Source organism: Anopheles merus, chromosome 3L (assembly GCF_017562075.2).
Source record: "Anopheles merus strain MAF chromosome 3L, AmerM5.1, whole genome shotgun sequence".
NCBI lineage: Eukaryota > Metazoa > Arthropoda > Insecta > Diptera > Culicidae > Anopheles > Anopheles merus.
This window is the reverse complement of record NC_054085.1, coordinates 19,070-38,035: the sequence shown is the minus strand read 5'-3', so window position 1 is coordinate 38,035 and position 18,966 is coordinate 19,070. Positions and strand designations below refer to the sequence as shown.

General features: G+C 37.1%; 2 protein-coding genes across 14 annotated transcripts; one reads left to right on the top strand and one right to left on the bottom strand.

Moving 5' to 3' along the window:
• Window positions 1-1,332: 1,332 nt before the first annotated feature.
• LOC121599593 (choline transporter-like 2) lies at window positions 1,333-16,670 on the bottom strand. Of its 13 annotated transcripts, XM_041927492.1 has the most exons (12): window positions 16,543-16,670; window positions 8,259-8,310; window positions 7,242-7,463; window positions 6,015-6,168; window positions 5,720-5,842; window positions 5,493-5,656; window positions 5,218-5,413; window positions 4,776-5,011; window positions 3,293-3,690; window positions 2,912-3,227; window positions 2,166-2,823; window positions 1,333-2,070 (listed from the first exon to the last, which is right to left on the bottom strand). In XM_041927492.1, exons 4-12 carry the CDS (start codon window positions 6,085-6,087, stop codon window positions 1,979-1,981), a joined length of 2,256 nt encoding a protein of 751 aa, XP_041783426.1. In that variant the 5' UTR covers window positions 6,088-6,168; window positions 7,242-7,463; window positions 8,259-8,310; window positions 16,543-16,670; the 3' UTR covers window positions 1,333-1,978. The 13 variants fall into 13 exon arrangements, with proteins under 13 accessions (XP_041783426.1, XP_041783431.1, XP_041783432.1 ...); XM_041927497.1 differs by lacking the exons at window positions 6,015-6,168; window positions 7,242-7,463 and having other exon boundaries at window positions 16,543-16,669; XM_041927498.1 differs by lacking the exons at window positions 6,015-6,168; window positions 7,242-7,463; window positions 16,543-16,670 and adding an exon at window positions 10,467-10,491.
• Window positions 13,831-14,823, top strand: LOC121599594 (cyclin-dependent kinase inhibitor 1C-like). Its single transcript, XM_041927505.1, has 2 exons — window positions 13,831-14,436; window positions 14,512-14,823. Exons 1-2 carry the CDS (start codon window positions 14,357-14,359, stop codon window positions 14,633-14,635), a joined length of 204 nt encoding a protein of 67 aa, XP_041783439.1. The 5' UTR covers window positions 13,831-14,356; the 3' UTR covers window positions 14,636-14,823.
• Window positions 16,671-18,966: the final 2,296 nt, after the last annotated feature.

Here is an 18,966-nt window from a genome sequence, read left to right as displayed (position 1 = left end):
GAGCTCTTCAAGATGGGACCGTAGAGGCTTACCGTCGAAATGCACCATCTGATCGTAAAAAATCTGGGAGCATGAGGAACTACCGGAGGAGTGGATGGCAATCACCCAGTCTATAAAAAGGGTGACAGGTTGAAATGCTCGAACTTTTCATCACAGCCATCACAGTCCTTAACGCCACCTACAAGATTCTGTCCCAGATCCTGTTCTGCAGACTTGCGCCCCTTGTTACAAATTTTGCTGCCAACTACCAAGCTGGGTTCGTTGAAGGCAAATCCACCACCGACCAAATTTTGCTATCTACGGCAGATCCTCCAGAAATGCCTCCATCCAGCATAATATGGGCTTCACCGACTGCTGAGATCCAGAAGACATCAAGATTCGCCACATTGATTCGCCCGGTGGTCCTCTGTGGACATGAGTCCTGGACCATCCGAGCGGAGGATGCAAACGCTCTGGGCGTTTTTGAGCGACGCATCCTCCGGACCATCTTTGGCAGTTTGTTTGAGCATTAGAGTTGGAAGGAAAAGATGAACCACGAGCTAGCTGAGCTGTACGGTGAACCGAGCATCCTGACGGTGGCGAAGGCTGGCAGGATACGATGGCTGGGGCATGTCATGAGGATGCCGGACTCATGCCCCGCCAAGAAGGTGTTCGACAGTGATCCCCAGTTCGGCATAAGGCGCAGGGGAGAACAGTGAACTCGATGGCTGGACCAGGTGAAGTGATACCTGTTGGAGATCGTGTGTCTGCATGGATGGGAGGCTGCAGCCAGGGACCGATCATCCTGGAGAATGATTATTACTCGGACCATACCACATCGACGTGCTCTATCTCGAGCAGGCTAACAAGAGAGAGAGGGGAGGTTCATGCTCCGAATGGACCGTGCCCCCATACGTAGGACTGACTATCATGTTATGGTAATAAATGAGTCACTAAAACCGAAACCCATAAGTGGTACAGACAGGTCTTAGCCGACAACGGTTATTGTGTCAAAGAAGAATACTAAACTTTATTTAAAATAGTGTCAGTTTATTTTCTATAATTGATGAAATTCCACAATTTATTAATATTTATGAAACATATTCCCCATGCTTTGGTTTAAACCACAATAGAACACCATTGGCAGACTTTTCCGTTTTAATTGCTTCTTATGATTTCTAGATTTCAAAACGCCTGTTTTACAGTTTCTTTTTATTCAGAAGGAAAGGCTAGACCGTATTGCTTCACATTGAATATGAGTGTATGCAATTCTTTTCAAAAATATAAGAACACTGAGTTTTTATGCTTTCTTCAACGTATTGCACGACATTATGAATAAAACACGCGTGTAAGTTAAATTCGAAAAATTGATATTTTTATTACTATACCATTGTCAAAACAAGAAATCTGTTCCTTTGATCATCATTATTGTAGCATCTAATGTTTCACTATCCATTCCAGATATGAATTTCCAATATTTACCGAACAGTACATACTTTGATCGTATAGTTTTGAAAATTACTGTATGTATATAATAATTACAATTCATCTAGTGATGGTTGTAGAAATATTCAACACATTAGAAAATGATTAAGGTGTAATTTGAATTTATGAGTTTTGAATTCTAATAAGATCTACCAATATTATCAATCACAATATATTCTTGATTTAAATGCCTACTCTCATCGGTTCTTCTAAATTCTCGTTGAATTTCATTTCATCATACCCATGGTACGCATTATGTATAAATTAGTATCAAAATATAGACTTAAATTACTTCATATGTGAACGAAATGACATATACTATTAAACAGCTGTTTCATCCAAATATTTACAAATGGGCTGTATTGGCTTAAAGGTTTAGAATTCTATGTGCGTGGAAATATTTGCTTGGTCACGCATTATCCAAATAGTCCATAGGAAGAACTGCGGTTGATTGGTGCTGCTACCCCGCGACAGTGTTGACGGTAGACAATAAATCTTTGGTGATATCTTCAATTTACTTTTGCTTCTTCCCCAATATTTTTTGCAATCCTCTGGACATATAAAAGGGTCGCTCGGCACTGCCATCGTTTCGTTCTATGTCTTCCACTGTCATGGAGAGAGTTTAATAGAAAATATTAACATTTGCATGTATTTAATGCGAAGTCCCGTGTAAGCCATAAGTCTCGTGCATAGATACTTACAAAAACACAAAAATAAGGTGTCAACAGCAACAGAGTAAACGCTGAAGAATATGGATGCAATAATGAACGTTCCAATGAAAACGAGTACAGCTGGCACAAAAGGGTAATTTAGTTGCATCTTTGGTAGATCACTATCAAAATACGTGTACGTTACGGCTGCCATTCCAGAAGCAAGGAGTAACTTAGACAAGAAAAATAAGAATCCCGTAACCTTGTCCAATGCAATTACTCGGAGCACGTTTCGCGTAAGTAGGCTGAATGCATCTTTTGCACTTGAGCAGAAGTTTTTCCCATAGATTGCACACATAATGTAGGCATTTCTGTTTAAAAATTTCAAAAAACTTTCCAAGCACCAAAAAAAGCATCGACAGCAGCACAACACGGCACGAGTGAGTCCATTATCGTACCGCTTAAGTTTATGGTCTACATATTCGAGAATGGCTCGAATAATTTTGCAAATAGCAATAATTAACGATCCGAAAGCCAATGTACCAAGATGATAGTAAACCGTGTGTGTAACGCCACGCGTTAACACAAAGAATGGAAGGCGTGATTTTTGGCGCGTCCAGTACCATGTGGCGAATGTGAAAGCAAGCACCATTTCGCTGAATGCGGATACAAAACAAATACACCAAAAAAATCCGATCACGTTTAAAGCCTGAAATTGAAATGAACAAAAAAGATAGGATCGTTGCTTTACTACGAGCTTACAATATTTCTGAATAACACAACAGGATGATACTTACATGGAAGAACCTAACTATACCTGGGGTATCCACCTCCTGAAAGTGACATGCAGCATCAAGACATCGTTCTTGATCATAGATTCTACTAGTGTCTCGACAATTTTCATTGAATGCGACTGGATCACATATGTCACCTTCCATGTATCCATTTGTGCAAACGCACGTTAAAGACGAGTTGAGTCCATTTACTTTGTATACAGGAACACCAATAGATGCTAAGAATAAAAGTACTAATAAAGAAAATACAATAACCACAGCCTGCAATATCCATGGTACAAGGGGGAAGAATACTGTTGAAAAACTGGCACTAACAGCTCTGAAAAATAAATATAACTTATATTTAGAAGAACAGCTGTTCAAGTATTTAATCTTTTTACTCACTTGCTACCCTCCTTCAGAAGAGCGATGGCGATCACGATCCTTTTTCGTAAGACCAATACAACCAACAGTAAGACGATCAATATAACTGATAGGGCAATCAGTATCCACAGCCAGGTTTGATCTGACTTAAACCAGGAATTTACCAAAGAACTAAGATTTGGAGACACGTTCACATGTGCTGCTACCGGATTGGCACGGATTTGCTGGTATTGCCGGAAGCTGTAGTAAGCTCCATAGCTTAGCGCAGTAATTACTCCAATAATCGAAATCCATACTAAAGGTTTCGCTATCCATCGAAGCATCGCGATGAGAATTAAACTAGCCAAGACAGAACATGCTATGAAAACTAATATCATACGCCAAGATTCCAAAATATCTTCCACTATCATTTGACTAGTCTGAAATACAGACAGAACGCATACAAAAATATTATTCAATAATGAAAATAATGTTCAATCTAGTGTTTATAGCATTGCTTATATTGCTGAAATTAATGCTGGAGAATCTACTTGGTTAGTACATTTTAGGAAATATTGGAGATAGTCGTAGTGTGCTCATCCTTAACAAAGAAATAACAAAATGAATGTTAAGTTATTTGAATTTACGAATAATGATGAGTGAAAATGAGTGTAGATTCAAATAAAGCTTCATCCATTCATTCGCATAGCACAAAGTTAGAAGAACGGTGATATTGTGGATTGTTATTAAATAAGGAGTAATAATTAAAGGATTATGTTTAAGATTGCCTTTTTTAAAATGTTTGCAATACCAAATGATAGTTTAAATATTTTAACTTTATAATTAAATGTTGAATGTTATAATTGAAAAAAAATGAAGAAATTCATGGCAACAAATTTACTTAAAATAGTGCTATATTTAAAATATATTAAGAAAAACCGTATCATGTAACGTTACAGGGATTTAGAGAATTAGAGAATATTTACACGAATGAATAAGAAAGGCTAAACCATCGTTTCACAACAATGGCAGCGCACCTACCCCGATAAAAAGTTTCAAATTTTTTATCGCCTCATCTATTGATCGCTGGACATTACGAGCCCCATTAGTGATTGTCCCCATGTCAGGAATGCATCGTTTTGAGACTGACAAACCATACACAGTCCCGATCGTGGCATAATGTCATGGTCATAGATGATTTTGAAAGTACGAAATTGTTACAAAGAATACATGAAAAGAAAAGACGACGAAGTCAATATAAGTATTACTGCATTTCAAGGAAAATGTTTACGTGAAGAATATGTTTGTTTCGTGGGAATTAGTAAGCGTTATTTACTAAAAAAAGAAGCCTGTAAATTCCCTAAGAGTGTAAATGAAAGACAGTGGCTTAAGAGTTAATTTGTTACAATGTATAATAACTGTCTTAACTTGGTTATTAGCTTGTGTTAAAACTACAGGGTGAAAGATTTTGATGTGAAATATATAATAAAACACAACAAAAGCGAACGAACAAAAAAACACAAACCTGATGGACGCTATTATTTTTCGTTAGAACGGATATGAGATTATTCACGTATCTTGCCAAAAAAGATTGTAGTTTAGAAATTTTTTCTTCCAAAATATTTTCAAGTTCGCGTTGTTCTTTACACTCTTTGGCTGAGGTTTGAAATTTGGTACTTGTAATGGGCGGTTGTTGTCGAAACTGTTTCGGTATGAGAGTACATTGTCCCTCCGGAATGTTAGAAACGCATCGGTTTACCACTGGAAGTAATAATGGTTAAAGGTTAACTAAAGAGGAAGTCATATTTCATATCAACCGTTGCCCGTTGGATACTTTATCAATAGTTTTAAAGTAAATGTTGGAATCCAAATTGTTCATAACTACAGTTCATACATTACGGATATAACAGACAACATATGACTACATGAATTTAAGCATGGATTGGAAATATTTGTTTGATACTTACATGGAGTGCTTTTTTGCATTGTCTGTGCGCATCTCTGTGATTTGATATATTGTCGAATAATTTGGCATGTCGTTAGGTCGGTTTTCTTAACATTTTGCTTACATATTAATTTGGAACGGATTTCATTAACATTGGAAGGATTGCAGTTTGCGGATTCGAAATCAAAATCTTGATTTGGGCATTGACTTACACAAACCTGCAAAAAAAATCAATACATAAATGGAATTTATTATAGCCAGTTGACTGTTGACAAATGCATTGAACGCCATACTAACCTGCGTAGTGCTGCAACCTGAAATAGGCACATCGATTTTAGCACATTCAGTTATGTTGAAAAACACAAGGTAAGGTTCGTCACGAACTTCGCTATCTACACCACATTTTCGTCCATCTGAGTCAATTGGCACAAGCAATCGATTTAAATCGCCATGTTGAACAGCTACGTCAAAGAAATGAAGCTTTATCATGTTTGTAATGCAGTGCGTTAGTTAACTCTACTTACCATAGTACGCTACGTAACCCCAGGCGCAGAGAAAAATAACAAACAAAAATAAACACGGAAGATCCGTACAGGACCTTTTGGACAGAGGTCCTTTAAAGTCAGGATCATATTTGAGTGGTTCACCTGCAGATAAATGAGATTAAACATACGACATTCGGGTAAACGAGCACATTTATAATATGTATAACATTAAGTGTATCATTGAAACTAAAAAAAAGAGGCGAATGAGGCCAATCGGCTCAAAGCGTCTATAAAAATAAAGAAAAAAAATGAATCTAAAACATTAACGGCTTACTTTCAGTTGGCTGTTGAATGTCTTCTTTAGAATATTTTGTAACACGATCTGTACTGCCACAGCACAACCCCATGGTACAAATTGGGAATGAATTTCAATATCACTCTCTTCTGCAGTCCAAATACTTAATGCAGTTTGTTTGTCTTTTGGAATTCTTCAACGCGTGGAAAAAGTAAATATGATAAGATAACGCATTTATCTCGCTGTATCAATTTGGAGATTACTAAAATAAACGCAGGCATGTGTATAAAACCATTTCTATCTTATGTTGGTATGGAACGCGTCGAACCGTTACTCATACAGTATGGGTTGAAAACATCAACAAAACATGAGCAGTTTTGCGTGAGATGTGGAATTGAAAGCATTGGTATACCTTGAAGTTTAGGTGTCAGAAATACATATGTGATATGGATATATCTAATATGTGTTAGGTTAACGATACATTATTTTTCCTAAGATGTACATGTTATAACAATGGGACAAGGACTGAATCTTTTTTATTTATACAAAATGATTTATTCTTTACATAGACAAAGCAACTTTTGAAATACACTCTTTTGAAATACAAGAAAAATAATGTATAAAATGTAGGTACATGTGACCCAATTTGGCACATTGGCAACTTTTTTTTATTTTAATGACAGTAAAATAGCTCTATTATGACAACTGTGCTTAGAATAACTAAAACATCAACTATTTCGAAAATGTTGCCACGTATAAATCGGGTTGTCTAGTTTTTACACGCAAAACACATCATTGTCTACGTAAGCAAGAAGCCCCTTAAATGTTATGGTAGGTTTTTGTTGTATGCTAGCGCACCATCAAACTTCACACCGTTTGCTAACAAACAGTCACACCTACGCATACAATTTTATTCTCACGAGACGCAATCAGTACACCACACTTGTCCGAAGAGTTGTATTAACAAAGCTGAGGTTCGATTGTTTGCCTCACTATCACACTGAAGATCAGCGTTCGATCGACAGCTGACCGCACTGAGCTGCAAAACGTTACTGGTTGTCCTATCCTCAGGTCCAGAATCAAATGACACAACAGCCGACACATGTACATTGCTGACTACGCAGGTAGGCTTTATATGACGACATGCATTGAAGGCTACTGTTGCCTGATGCTTTACTTGGAGTAAACTATTCTATCGTTGGGTTCGAATGCACCCGCATCTGGGATGCAGTTTTGTACTTAAACGCACGACGCTACTATACTCACCATATCAGGCTCAAGGTCACTGCATATATAGAAATCTAACCTGATGCATTCGATCGCTAATTATTGCTGCAATGTGTTTCATCTACTTTAAAGGTTCGCTCATTCTCTATCGCTTTCCTTCTCGTTTTCACATCTCTCTCTTTAAGTTTCTCTTGCTATATTTGATTGCCTCTCTCTTTCTCTTTATATTTCTCTTTCAAAATTTCCGTCTCCTTTACACAGCTGTACACGTAAAAAGCTATGTCGTTTTAGATGTGTATTTATCTCGTTATTCCCGTACTACCACCCATATTTTTCCTCGCCCGATAGCGCATGTACTTATTGAAATGGGATAGATGTAATATTGAAATTGAATCTTTCATTATCATTCGATATATTCCGCCTTGCATTTAGTTTACAAATGAAAAATCAGTTTGTGAGTCCTGAAATTCTATGCAATGAAATTCCACCCAAAATAGTAATGCTTCACAAGTGACGAAACATGTAAAAATACTTATGTCGACAATTACAATGTGATAGAGAATGTGTTCATTCTATTCCAGCGAATGCAACAAAATTATAACCATCGAATCGAATGCACTTTTTGACTGTCTTAGACACTTTAAAATCATTCGTTTAGTCGTTTTCATTTTGGCGGGATCTATAAATGTGTATGTGCTGCAGCTTGTAGTTTGTTACGAATTTTATGTTTTCAGAATGTTTAAACTTAGACAAACATGGAAAAATGATTGGAATAGCAAATAGAATACTAAAGATTTGCGTTAACTACAAGATCACATAGAATATTAAGCATTAAAAAATATATATACAGGCGGTCCCCGAGATACACGGTTAATGGGGACCGAAAACGGCCGCAAATTACCGCGTAACTCGAATTTGGATATTACATTTTGCTCAAAGAATTGTCAAATTTAGAAAACCGCGTATCTCCGAATCCGCGTATAAGAGGTACCGTGTATCTCGGGGACCGCCTGTATTTTTTTAAATAATTTAAAATTACATAAACACTGTACTCACCTAGCCCATTGTCACTATTTGCACAGCAGGGCATTATGCAGAAATAGTTCGCCTATAGATAAAATACAAAAAAAGATAACAAGTTAATACACAATTAAATCACTACTGAACAAAATCAAACCCAGCTTTTCCCCCCATGTAGAGTGCATTTCCGGTTATAAACCGCTGATCTAGCCATTATGTTTACCCTGTGCCTTTTTGATTCTTTTCGTTTCGTTAAATGCTACAGTTTGTACTGGGCAACCGTGTTCTTTATCTTTACACGAGTGATTTAGTTTGTATCGCAACTGCAAACACCAACATTTCTTTGTAGGTTTGCTTTAAGTGGCTGATGAAGTATTAGAGGCGATTTCCGTAAATAGTATCATGAATCATAGTCCTCTACCTATAGGCGGGCGCTTTATTTGAAGTACAGTATTTCCCAGAGATACGAGACACTCGAGTTGCGTGAATTTGAGATACGCCAATTTTTATATGTTGATAGTTTATATGTCGTTTCCGTGCAGTTATCTCCAACAATTTCCAAATGCAAAATAAATGCTAAAAGTTTGATACAGCTAAAAAGTAAGAAATATCCAAAATTTCTTGTATACAATAAGAAATTAATTGCATAACAGTATCAACTGAAACCAAAAATAACTATTCGTCTTCTTTGGCACAACAACCTGCCTGTATTCACTAGGAAAGTGGGCTCGGCTTTCAGTGACTTATTGTTACGATAGCAGGATAGTCAAGTCCTACGTATAGGGGCACGGTCTATTCGGGGCTTGAACCCATGACGGGCATGTTGCTAAGTTAAGCACGAGTTGAGGACTGCACCACCAGACCGGCCCAAAAAATGACTATTGATCAACTATATTTTGTCGCGTAAAAAGCGATATTCGATATACGTGAAAACTAGAGTTACGCGAATATTTCCGGAACCTAGTATTCACATAACTCGGGAAAATACTGTATGCTAAAGATTTCCTCAAAAATCTTTGATAATAGGTCGTGTGATAAAAACTGTGAAGGACGCTAACTATCCGATTATGATTTGAATTCAATTGGATTGATATACATAGATACCATTTACGTTAGTTCACGTGCCTCACGACATTTCATAAATGTCACAAAATTTAATCTAGCTTATTTAGCATAAAAAGGTACAAGCGTAACGTAATGATAAGTTACAGATAACAGTTGTGGTCTAGATATGTTTCAGACCATTGAAATGTGTCTTGTGTGAAGTTGCATACCGGTTTTTTTAGATTTCGTGATATGGTTTTGGTAGTATGATGTGTTAAAAAAATCATCGAAGCTAAGTAATTGGAACTATCTATTTTATTACATCTATTTTAAAGATATTTAGAAGAAAAAAAGGAATGGATCTTCTACATTGCATGTAATATCAAAACATCGTTTACAATACAATGTGAACAGTATTATAGCTACAAGTTGTTTTTCCATAGCTGTCACAGATTGTATTTGATTATCGTTACATTTTCAGTTCTTTCATATGATTTTCAATACATATAAAGCCCTTAGTGGAACAGTATTCATTATTCGAGTTCTATCCAATTAATAAGTACGTTCCACTTTTAGCGATTTCAGCATTTTTATGCAAACAAAGATGTATTTTAAAAACGTTTCCTATTTTCTGTTTGTGATAGTACTTTTAAGAAACTTCGGAACATCGATCGCCTTCGAAAAAATGTATCGTAAACCCCCCAAACTCACATCAGCTTGTGACGTGTTATGAGGAGGACTTGAAAAATGAATGTGATGCAAAGACAACAATAGACAGCAATGGAAAGCATCTCGCAAGCTGTGAAAAATGCTTGACATGGTTGACATTGAAAATTTTCTCTGAAACCCTCGCTATTCTCTTTGAAAACTGACCAAGTACGCCTTGCAATGGTCGAAACGAACGTTCTAAACTGTAGCTATATTTCTTCTTTTATTTGGCGTAACGTCTAACGCGGACATGCCCGCCTATTCGAGACATAATTGAGAATCACGAGACTAGAACGGACCTAGCTTGAATTCATGGCGGACATATTATTAAGTAGTAAGAGTTTACAACTGTACTACGGGGAAAAAATAGTGTATACCCTGATTACAGGATTGTCCTATTAATTATGTTTTTTTTTTAATCTTCAACCTATGGCCTAATTAAGATGTAACAGTTCAATTGAGAAAAAAATACATAGCAAAAATAAGATTTACATCGCAATTCACTGCGGCCACGGCAAAAGCCGGAGACGTTCCTTGAAGCACTGAGTTGAGATGTCGAAGTCGAAGCAATCCGAGACAGTGTTGAAGACAGCCGACATGCGGAACATAGGGTCAGACCGACCAGCACTGGAACGGGGTTGAGCGAGCCGTAGAGTTTCTCTAGACCTAAGTGTTCGGGATGGTGCATAGATATCGACTCGATGCAACAAAGGCGATGAGTCGATAGAGCCATTTAGCAATCCAGCGATGAAAGAGCACTGTGCATTGCGTCTTCTAACCGAAAGAGGTTCAAGGCCTAGAAGACGGCACCGCGCATTGAAAATAATATGTAATTTATTGTTAATGAAATACAATTAGTGATAGCAGTTGAAACACATCATACAAGCGATGGACAATGATAACGTTCGCTTTATAAAGTGACTCGGAAAACCCTGTAAAGCGCGTGAAAAAACGAAACATGTATATGATGGGTTCAAGCCCTGTTGGATCGAACCACCCATACATATAACCTGCCTATTGATAGGTGAACCTAACAATTAACTTAGAGCTTTGAACATTAGTTACTAAGGCAGATCTCAACAACGAATGTTGAGGAAGCTAAACATTTTAATCTGAATCAATCAATAATAAATGAATAAGCTTACAAACAGAGTAGGACTTCGCCGGACTTCGGTTATAAAAACCTTTTAAACCTATTAAAGACGGAATAACTTCGGTTTTGGATTATTGAATTTAATAACGCAAAACGATTGTAAAGACCGTTCCTACAGCTAACGGAAGTTCATACAGTGTAATGAGAAAAACCAAAAATGGAAAAAAATGGAGAAAAATGATGTAATTATGTATGAATATAGCAGTGAGATCTTCTTCGACGGGGTATGGTTGAGCACAGAATGTTATTTATTTTTAAACATGTTCGAACAGTTTAACCGGCGGATGTTTGTCAGATGGAATTGATTTGAATGAAAAATCTGTACAATGAAGCAAACATAGTAATACAAACTTAGCTGTGTTAGGCACACACTTGAGCTTAGTTATTTTTGTTATCAATTATAATTACTTTTTCTTCTTCTTCCGTGTCAGAAGTACGCAAGTCATAAGACCGGTCTTTACACAATAGATGTATTAGACTAATTTTTAAATGGTTATTCAGTTGATTAAGTCCCTGGTACATTATATACGAGCTCGAGTTTCAAGAGCAGTTGGTAAAGAGTTTCAATACAGCATTAAATCAGTAAACAATAAAAAAAACAGTTTACAATAATTTAAAGTCTTATTTGAAGTTTTATAAGGTAGGGTAACTGTACCAGTATTCGGCAGTGTACCTGTCTTCGGCAGTGTAACTAAAAACGTGTAATTACGCAAAAACGCGTCTAAAAATTTTTCAACACATATTTTTGTAATAGAGATATACTTATTTGTTATTCATATACGAAGTATCACCACCAACAAACCGACGTGACACTGGCGTTACAAAAGTGTCCCACACGAAAGTACTGTCATTTACCAGTGAGGCGATTGCTTCTGTCAAAGTAAGCTCTGTTCACTGCTGCTTCGATGTAAACAACTTTTCTAAATACAAATTGCGAAGGAAGTGTGAGGCAAGATTTTGTGAGAATTATTGGACAAAACACCCAGGAAAATCATTTTATAAGTTTCCAAATCAATGCAAAAGATGTGAGAAGTACATAAAACAACACGCATTGGAATTTGCGAAGAAAAACCAAAAGGGGATTTAGCAGTTTCTCCTCTGTGTCAGTGTAGTAAGCGAATCATTATAGAGATGGTGCTAGTGTTTAACGTATTTTCATTTGAAATAAGGAGACAACTTTTGAAGCTCATTTTGTTCGAAGTGTCACGTCGGTTTGTCGGTGGTATCACATCATTTCCTTGCGTATTTTTCAAAATATCAAACAAAATGTGCAGAGTTCACATTTTTTCGGCAGATTTGCTGTCAGCCAATAGTTCGGCAGGTTTCATTATTAAGAGAACCATAGCACTAACGCATTGAAAGTGTGGTTTTTACGAAAGATTCTATGGTTGTAGAATATTTTCTAGCCCTTTTAGAATTTTAAAATCACGAAAAACAAGTAATTATTCACTTTAAATACTGCCGAAAATAGGTACACCGTAAATGTTGATTTTTGACAGATCAATGCTGTTGGCTCCTGTAGAAATTTGAAACAATAACACTCTTTTGATTTCGTTGAATATTCATTTGAAACTTTATCAGAAAACTGCACTGCGTATGTCGACACATAACACGACATTTCTTGTATCAAATATCACCAATTTCACTATAAATAATCCAATAACTTGATAGAAAAATAATAATTTGTGAGCCAGTCGGAGCAGTACTCTATAGCCGTCAGACTGTCTCTTTTCTTCAACGCCTACTTTGTTTGTAACTCACATCAAAGAGACTGTAACAATTGCCAGCAAAATGCCCAAAATGGGCAACATAAAATTGATGATTTAAGTGCTTTTCAACACTAATTTTAGGAAAGTGAGCGTGTAAAATTGTTTCAAACATTTTTGTCTACCTATTGGCATTAATTAAAATATTTATCGATCCGTATTCGCGTTGCCGAAAATAGGAGCACAGCCTGCCGAAAATAGGACCAAACTGCCGAAAATAGGAACAAAAACAGTGTTTGCATTTTCATGAATATCGGTAGAAAATGCATATGAAATGTCAAATATAAAATATCACAACAGAATACGATAGTTTATCGTCCATAATAATGTCACATTCAAGAAAAATAATAAACATTGTGAGTGTACGAGCTGTTTAAGTGAAACTGCTGTACTAACCTGCCCTATACTGGTACATTTACCCTATTGTATAAGGAGTCTGCGAACATGAAATGAAAGTTAATAAATAAAAATCGCCGTATATATTAAAGCTTCTGATAGTCAAACCAACTGTAGACATAATTGAGTTGCCTCAACTAATTTGTTTTAATATACAAATACACACATATACCCCCACCCACCACCCTCCACACACACACACACACACACACACACACACACACACACACACACACACACACACACACACACACACACACACACACACACACACACACACACACACACACACACACACACACACACACACACACAAACACACACACACACACACCACACACACACACACCCACACACACACACAACACACACACACAACACAAACACACAACACACCACACACACACACACACACACACACACACACACACCACACACACACACACACACACACACACACACACACACACACACACACACACACACACACACACACACACACACACACACACACACACACATGCGAAGGGATAATGGCATATACACACTTAAAAATATTTCACGACCTCGGTTAAAAAAACTGCCGAAATCCGTCGGCTCTTTCGATTCTTGCTGATATGTCAGTTGAAAAAACCCAGTAGCCGAAAATCAGTACCATTTAAAACTGAAATATCAGTTAAATAAAAATTTGAACCGAAACTCGGCAACACAACATGCCGAGCACATACGTTAACACTGCTGTCACCGAGATAATCCGTCAAAATAACCGAGAATTCAGCTTTACTACTTGGATTAGCCGAGGCTCGGTATTCTATCTGTCATTCGCCATTCTGTTAATTTCGTGCTAATGAAACGAAAACCTTTCGGAGTGAGTGTGAAGAAATTGATGTAAAATAAAAAATGTAAAAAAAAAGTGAAAAAGAGTCTCTCAGCGTGAAAAAAAAGAGAATCAGTAGCGTGCGATCGAGCACAGGTATGAAGCGGGGTTGGGGCTAGGAAACTCCATCAGCGCACGCAACCGGTGCTCTTCAGAGCGTCGCTCGGAGCAGTCCCTATTTAAGGATCAGATGTGGAAGCTAATCCGGTTGCTTCAACCTTTGCCAGATCGTTCAGACCTCCAGGATTCATTTCCGGTCACCTACACGAGGTAAGTATCAACACTCGATCACATGAAATTTAAAAAGGGTTTACTCAGACTTGTTTCACTCTGCCCGCTTTACAGAACCGTGCCTGTACCAGTGCCCGCTCCTTGTCCGGCTCATTTTCCTGTACCGGTACCACATCCAAACGCTGTGCCCCATCCGGCGGTTGAATCGGCGCCTGTCCCAACGCTTTCCATCACATAAAAAAACCCATTTGATACGCAAATAAAATCACTAAAATAAAAATAAAATGTTTTTATATTTTGCCGAAATCTCGATTTGTTCTAACCGAATATCTCGGTTAAACGTAAACGTCAAAACAAAATGACATTAACCGAGATGTCGGCAACAGAAATTTAACCGAGATCTTTGCCGAGATCTCAGTTGTGCAGATCTCGGCAAAAATTAACCGAGATTCGGCAAAAAATTTTAAGAGTGTACGTCCACATTAGTGATGGGAAAAATGAAGTTTTTGTCGGAATCGATTCCGGGTAGCTCCGCAGTTTTCTGGAATCGATTCCGGATAGTAGGTCCGGAATTAGTTTCCGAAATCGACTCCGGAATCGACTCCAGAATTGATTCCGGAATCAACCGCAAAAATCCAAATTTACTTTTAAATGATCCATTCTCATGGAGATTCCCGGACTGATTTTGCTCCGGAGTCAACACCGGAATCGGCTCCGGAATCGGCTCCGGAATCGGTTCCGAAATCGGCTCCGGAATCGGCTCCGGAATCGACTCCGGAATCGGCTCCGGAATTGATTCCGAATACAGAATCGGAATCGGGTAGGTCCGATTCCGAGCTCCCACCACTAGTCCACATTCATTGTTGTTGTGCCAATTAACTGATTCCACAATTGGGACTGCTAGCGCCGCAGTGGCGACATCTGGAAAAGTTTAGAGTTTGCGTGAAAGTTCATATAAAAAAAATTATGTCTATTTTTTCTATACCAAGTTTCACGCATACGAGCTGTCAAGCGGCGGCGCTGGCAGCCCCAATTGGTTAAGTCAAACTCAAATTCCAAGCATGGCCATGTGGAATAAAGCATTCGCTGACACCGAGCAGTAGCGAACGAAACAATTACACCATTGCACAATATGCCAGACAACAAAGACAATTCAGAAAGATTTATAGTGGCCACTCTCGGCATGCATTTGGGCGTATGAATCACCTTTTTTGTCAAATTAAACTCAACAGGTAGTTATAAGTCGCCAAATGTGCAAGCTACAGTAGCAATATTGATAGAATTAACGTATTTGTATATTTTATGGAAAATTCTGACGCGTACTGTGTATCAGATTCATACTAAATCGATAAAAACCTCAAAATGGTTTCATCAATACTATTACGAAACATTATTTTAATATTAGAATACGTCGTTGTTCTTCGTCCCATAACTAAAAACAAACTGTTGACCTTGTTTTATCTTGTGCCCGTCAGCTGACTAGGCGGTCTGCAAATTCAGCGGGTTTTAAACCGTTTCATAAATAGTAACTCGTGCGTTAGCTATGGATGCTTTCAAGTGGCTCTCACAAAGAGAATATAACAAACTCAGAGAATGGAGAACATGGGAAGACTATCTCTGTGTTTGTGTTGTTATCCTATTCTCAATTGCACAATTCGTGCAAGTTGGAGTGAAAGATGCTACACACTTTCTACTCTCCGATTTCATCAGATCTGCGAATGCTGCGCCCTTTGGCCGGCGAAGTAATCATCTATAATGTATTGTGGTATGTGTGTGGTGCTTAGAGAGTTCTGCGACCTCTCTTTGTTTTTGAAAATACAATGCACTCGAGACTGAACTGCACTTTGATTTCTTCTATGACAACTATTCACGTGCGATTGCATATTGATTGATTAAACTCCGTTTGTTTATATCTTACAACACTTTCACCACGAAACCACGTTTGGAAACCACTTTCTCTTTCAACTTTTCTCCTTTTACTATCGCGCTGCTTTGAATAATTGCGCTACCGTACAGTTGTAAATACACAATTCGATGCAAATTACATCGTTTGAACATTGTGGCTCAGCGTTGAACACCACTAACACATAAAAACAACACTTGCTATACTTTAACAAAGCCAAAGTATGGCTGTTATATTCGTACCTGATCGTTTGTCCGGCGGAATTTCCGAAGCGAACTGAACTGACTCACAGCAAAATAACGAATGAAAATGTGCGTATATTAGACCGGTTTCTTTATTCTATCACGCTGGTGTTTCTCGCGCTCGCTCACTAGCCGCATTGATTTCTCACAACTCTCTCGTTTCTGTTTCCAAGCAACGACTGCCTTGACAATCACACCAAAGCAGTCTGGTCGAGATGCAACAGACCTATGTGGTTGATGACTTTCCAAGTGCAGTCGATTTGATGGAAAAACTTAGGAATTTAAGTACTATCTACCTCGTTTACGTTTCAAGAACATTCAAATTGTTTTTTTTTTTACATTTAATAACCGTTGCCTGTGCAACTAAGTATTATATGTGTTAATAAACAGATGAAGATCGTTACGTTTTAAACAGTGGCTAAATGCTCAATCTGAAATTCTCATCTTGTAAAAAACAGAAATAACAACATGGTTAAATATTTAAAATATACACCATATTTCACAACGAAATCAATGCAAAATTCAAAATGAAATTAGTTTTACAAGTAGCAATATAGTTAATAGTATTACGATATGAATATGCTGACTTAAACATAACAGGGGTTTCTAAATTCCTACTTGTGGACAAAATGCGATGCCCGAATGACGTTTTGACGTATTTTTTAAAACTTCTTATTTTTGTCGAGGTTCATGAGTTAATTGTTACATTACATACATTTTCATGATGTTCAATAAAAGCTTATAATTTAAAAAATAGACAGATTTTTATCATCATAGTTCACCTCATGAATCTTCAATCATAGTTCAATACTTTTTACCGAACACTGTTCACCTCATGAATTTGATTGTTAAAAGTGCGGATTATCGAGGTGCAGGTTATCGAGCGTACAGAATAAAAAGGTGCGGATTTCTTAGTGTATACTGTATAACTAATACATTATATACTATAAATCACGCACAACTAATAACATATACAGAAAAATTTGAAAGTTTTTATTGTTGTTCAGAACAAGGTCTTTGAAAGAGAACAAAGAGGTCGATGAGTTTAAAGTAAATTGACAGAAAGCCATGGGAAAATTTTGACAGTTAAATTGAACATTGCTTATATTGGGAAGTTGTTATGGAGTGAATGAGAGTTTTGTTCAGTATTTTGCACTCATTTCTTTATAGAATATTGAATTATAAGAATTAGAATCTAATTAGAATATAACATTATATGTTATAAAACATTATTATGATCCTATACGACTATTATCATTCAAATCTAACAAGTACAGTCTGTTCCCGAGTTACGCGGTTTCTGCGTTCCCGACGAATCCGCGTAACTCGAATATCCGCGTAAGTCGAATGTCACGTTTTTTGACTAAAATACTATTGATTACCCGTAGTTTTTTATTTAATTTAGTATTTTTATAAACTTTATCATTTATTTGATAAAATTCGTGCAGAAAATTCTAATATTTGTGGCTTTTAAGCGGTTTCAATTTGTTGGAAAAAATGCAATTTTTACCGAACTTGAAGCAAATTGTACTGATTTGACATTTAACCTGTCAAATTTAGAAAACCGCGTACAGGCGGTCCCCGAGATACACGGTTAATGGGGACCGAAAACGGCCGCAAAATACCGCGTATCTCGAATTTCCGCGTAAGTCGAATCTCGTGATTTCCAGCTAAAATATCACTAATTTTCGTGTAATTTTGCAAGTAGGGGGTGGTTTTAGTTACTTTATGAATTATTTGATATGATTCTGACTGAATATAACAGTTTTAAACCTTTTGAAATAGTTTTTAACATTCAATCAAAAGGGAAATTATTTGGCAATTTACAATTGATGTGTCAAATCAGTACAATTTGCTTAAAGAACTATCAAATTTAGAAAACCGCGTATCTACGAATCCGCGTGTAAGAGGTACCGTGTATCTCGGGGACCGCCTGTATCTCCGAATCCGCGTAAGTCGAGAACCGTGTAACTCGGGAACAGACTGTAATTCAAAAGATATATGCTTTTAACCACGAAAAACATCATTATTCTATACAAAATGTATGGCTTATCCGGGTAGGCGGTTGTACTTGTGAAGGGCATATAACTTAAATAATTTTAAAAAAATATTCAAACATTTTTGATATTTTTTTATTTTGTTTTGTACATGATTAGAAAACATCTTTTCTGAAGCAATTTTAAAATTTGAAGTCTATACGACAAAAACAATCCAAAGTTATTTTGGAATAAAGATGCGAAACTTATCCGGGTAGGCGGTCGTACACATGACGGTTAACGTACATTCATGTGAAATATGTGGACAACTTTTGAAGCTTATTTTGTTGGAAGTGTCACCACCGACAAACCGACGTGACACTTCGAACAAAATGAGCTTCAAATGTTGTCTCCTTATTTCAAATGAAAATACGTTAAACACTAGCGC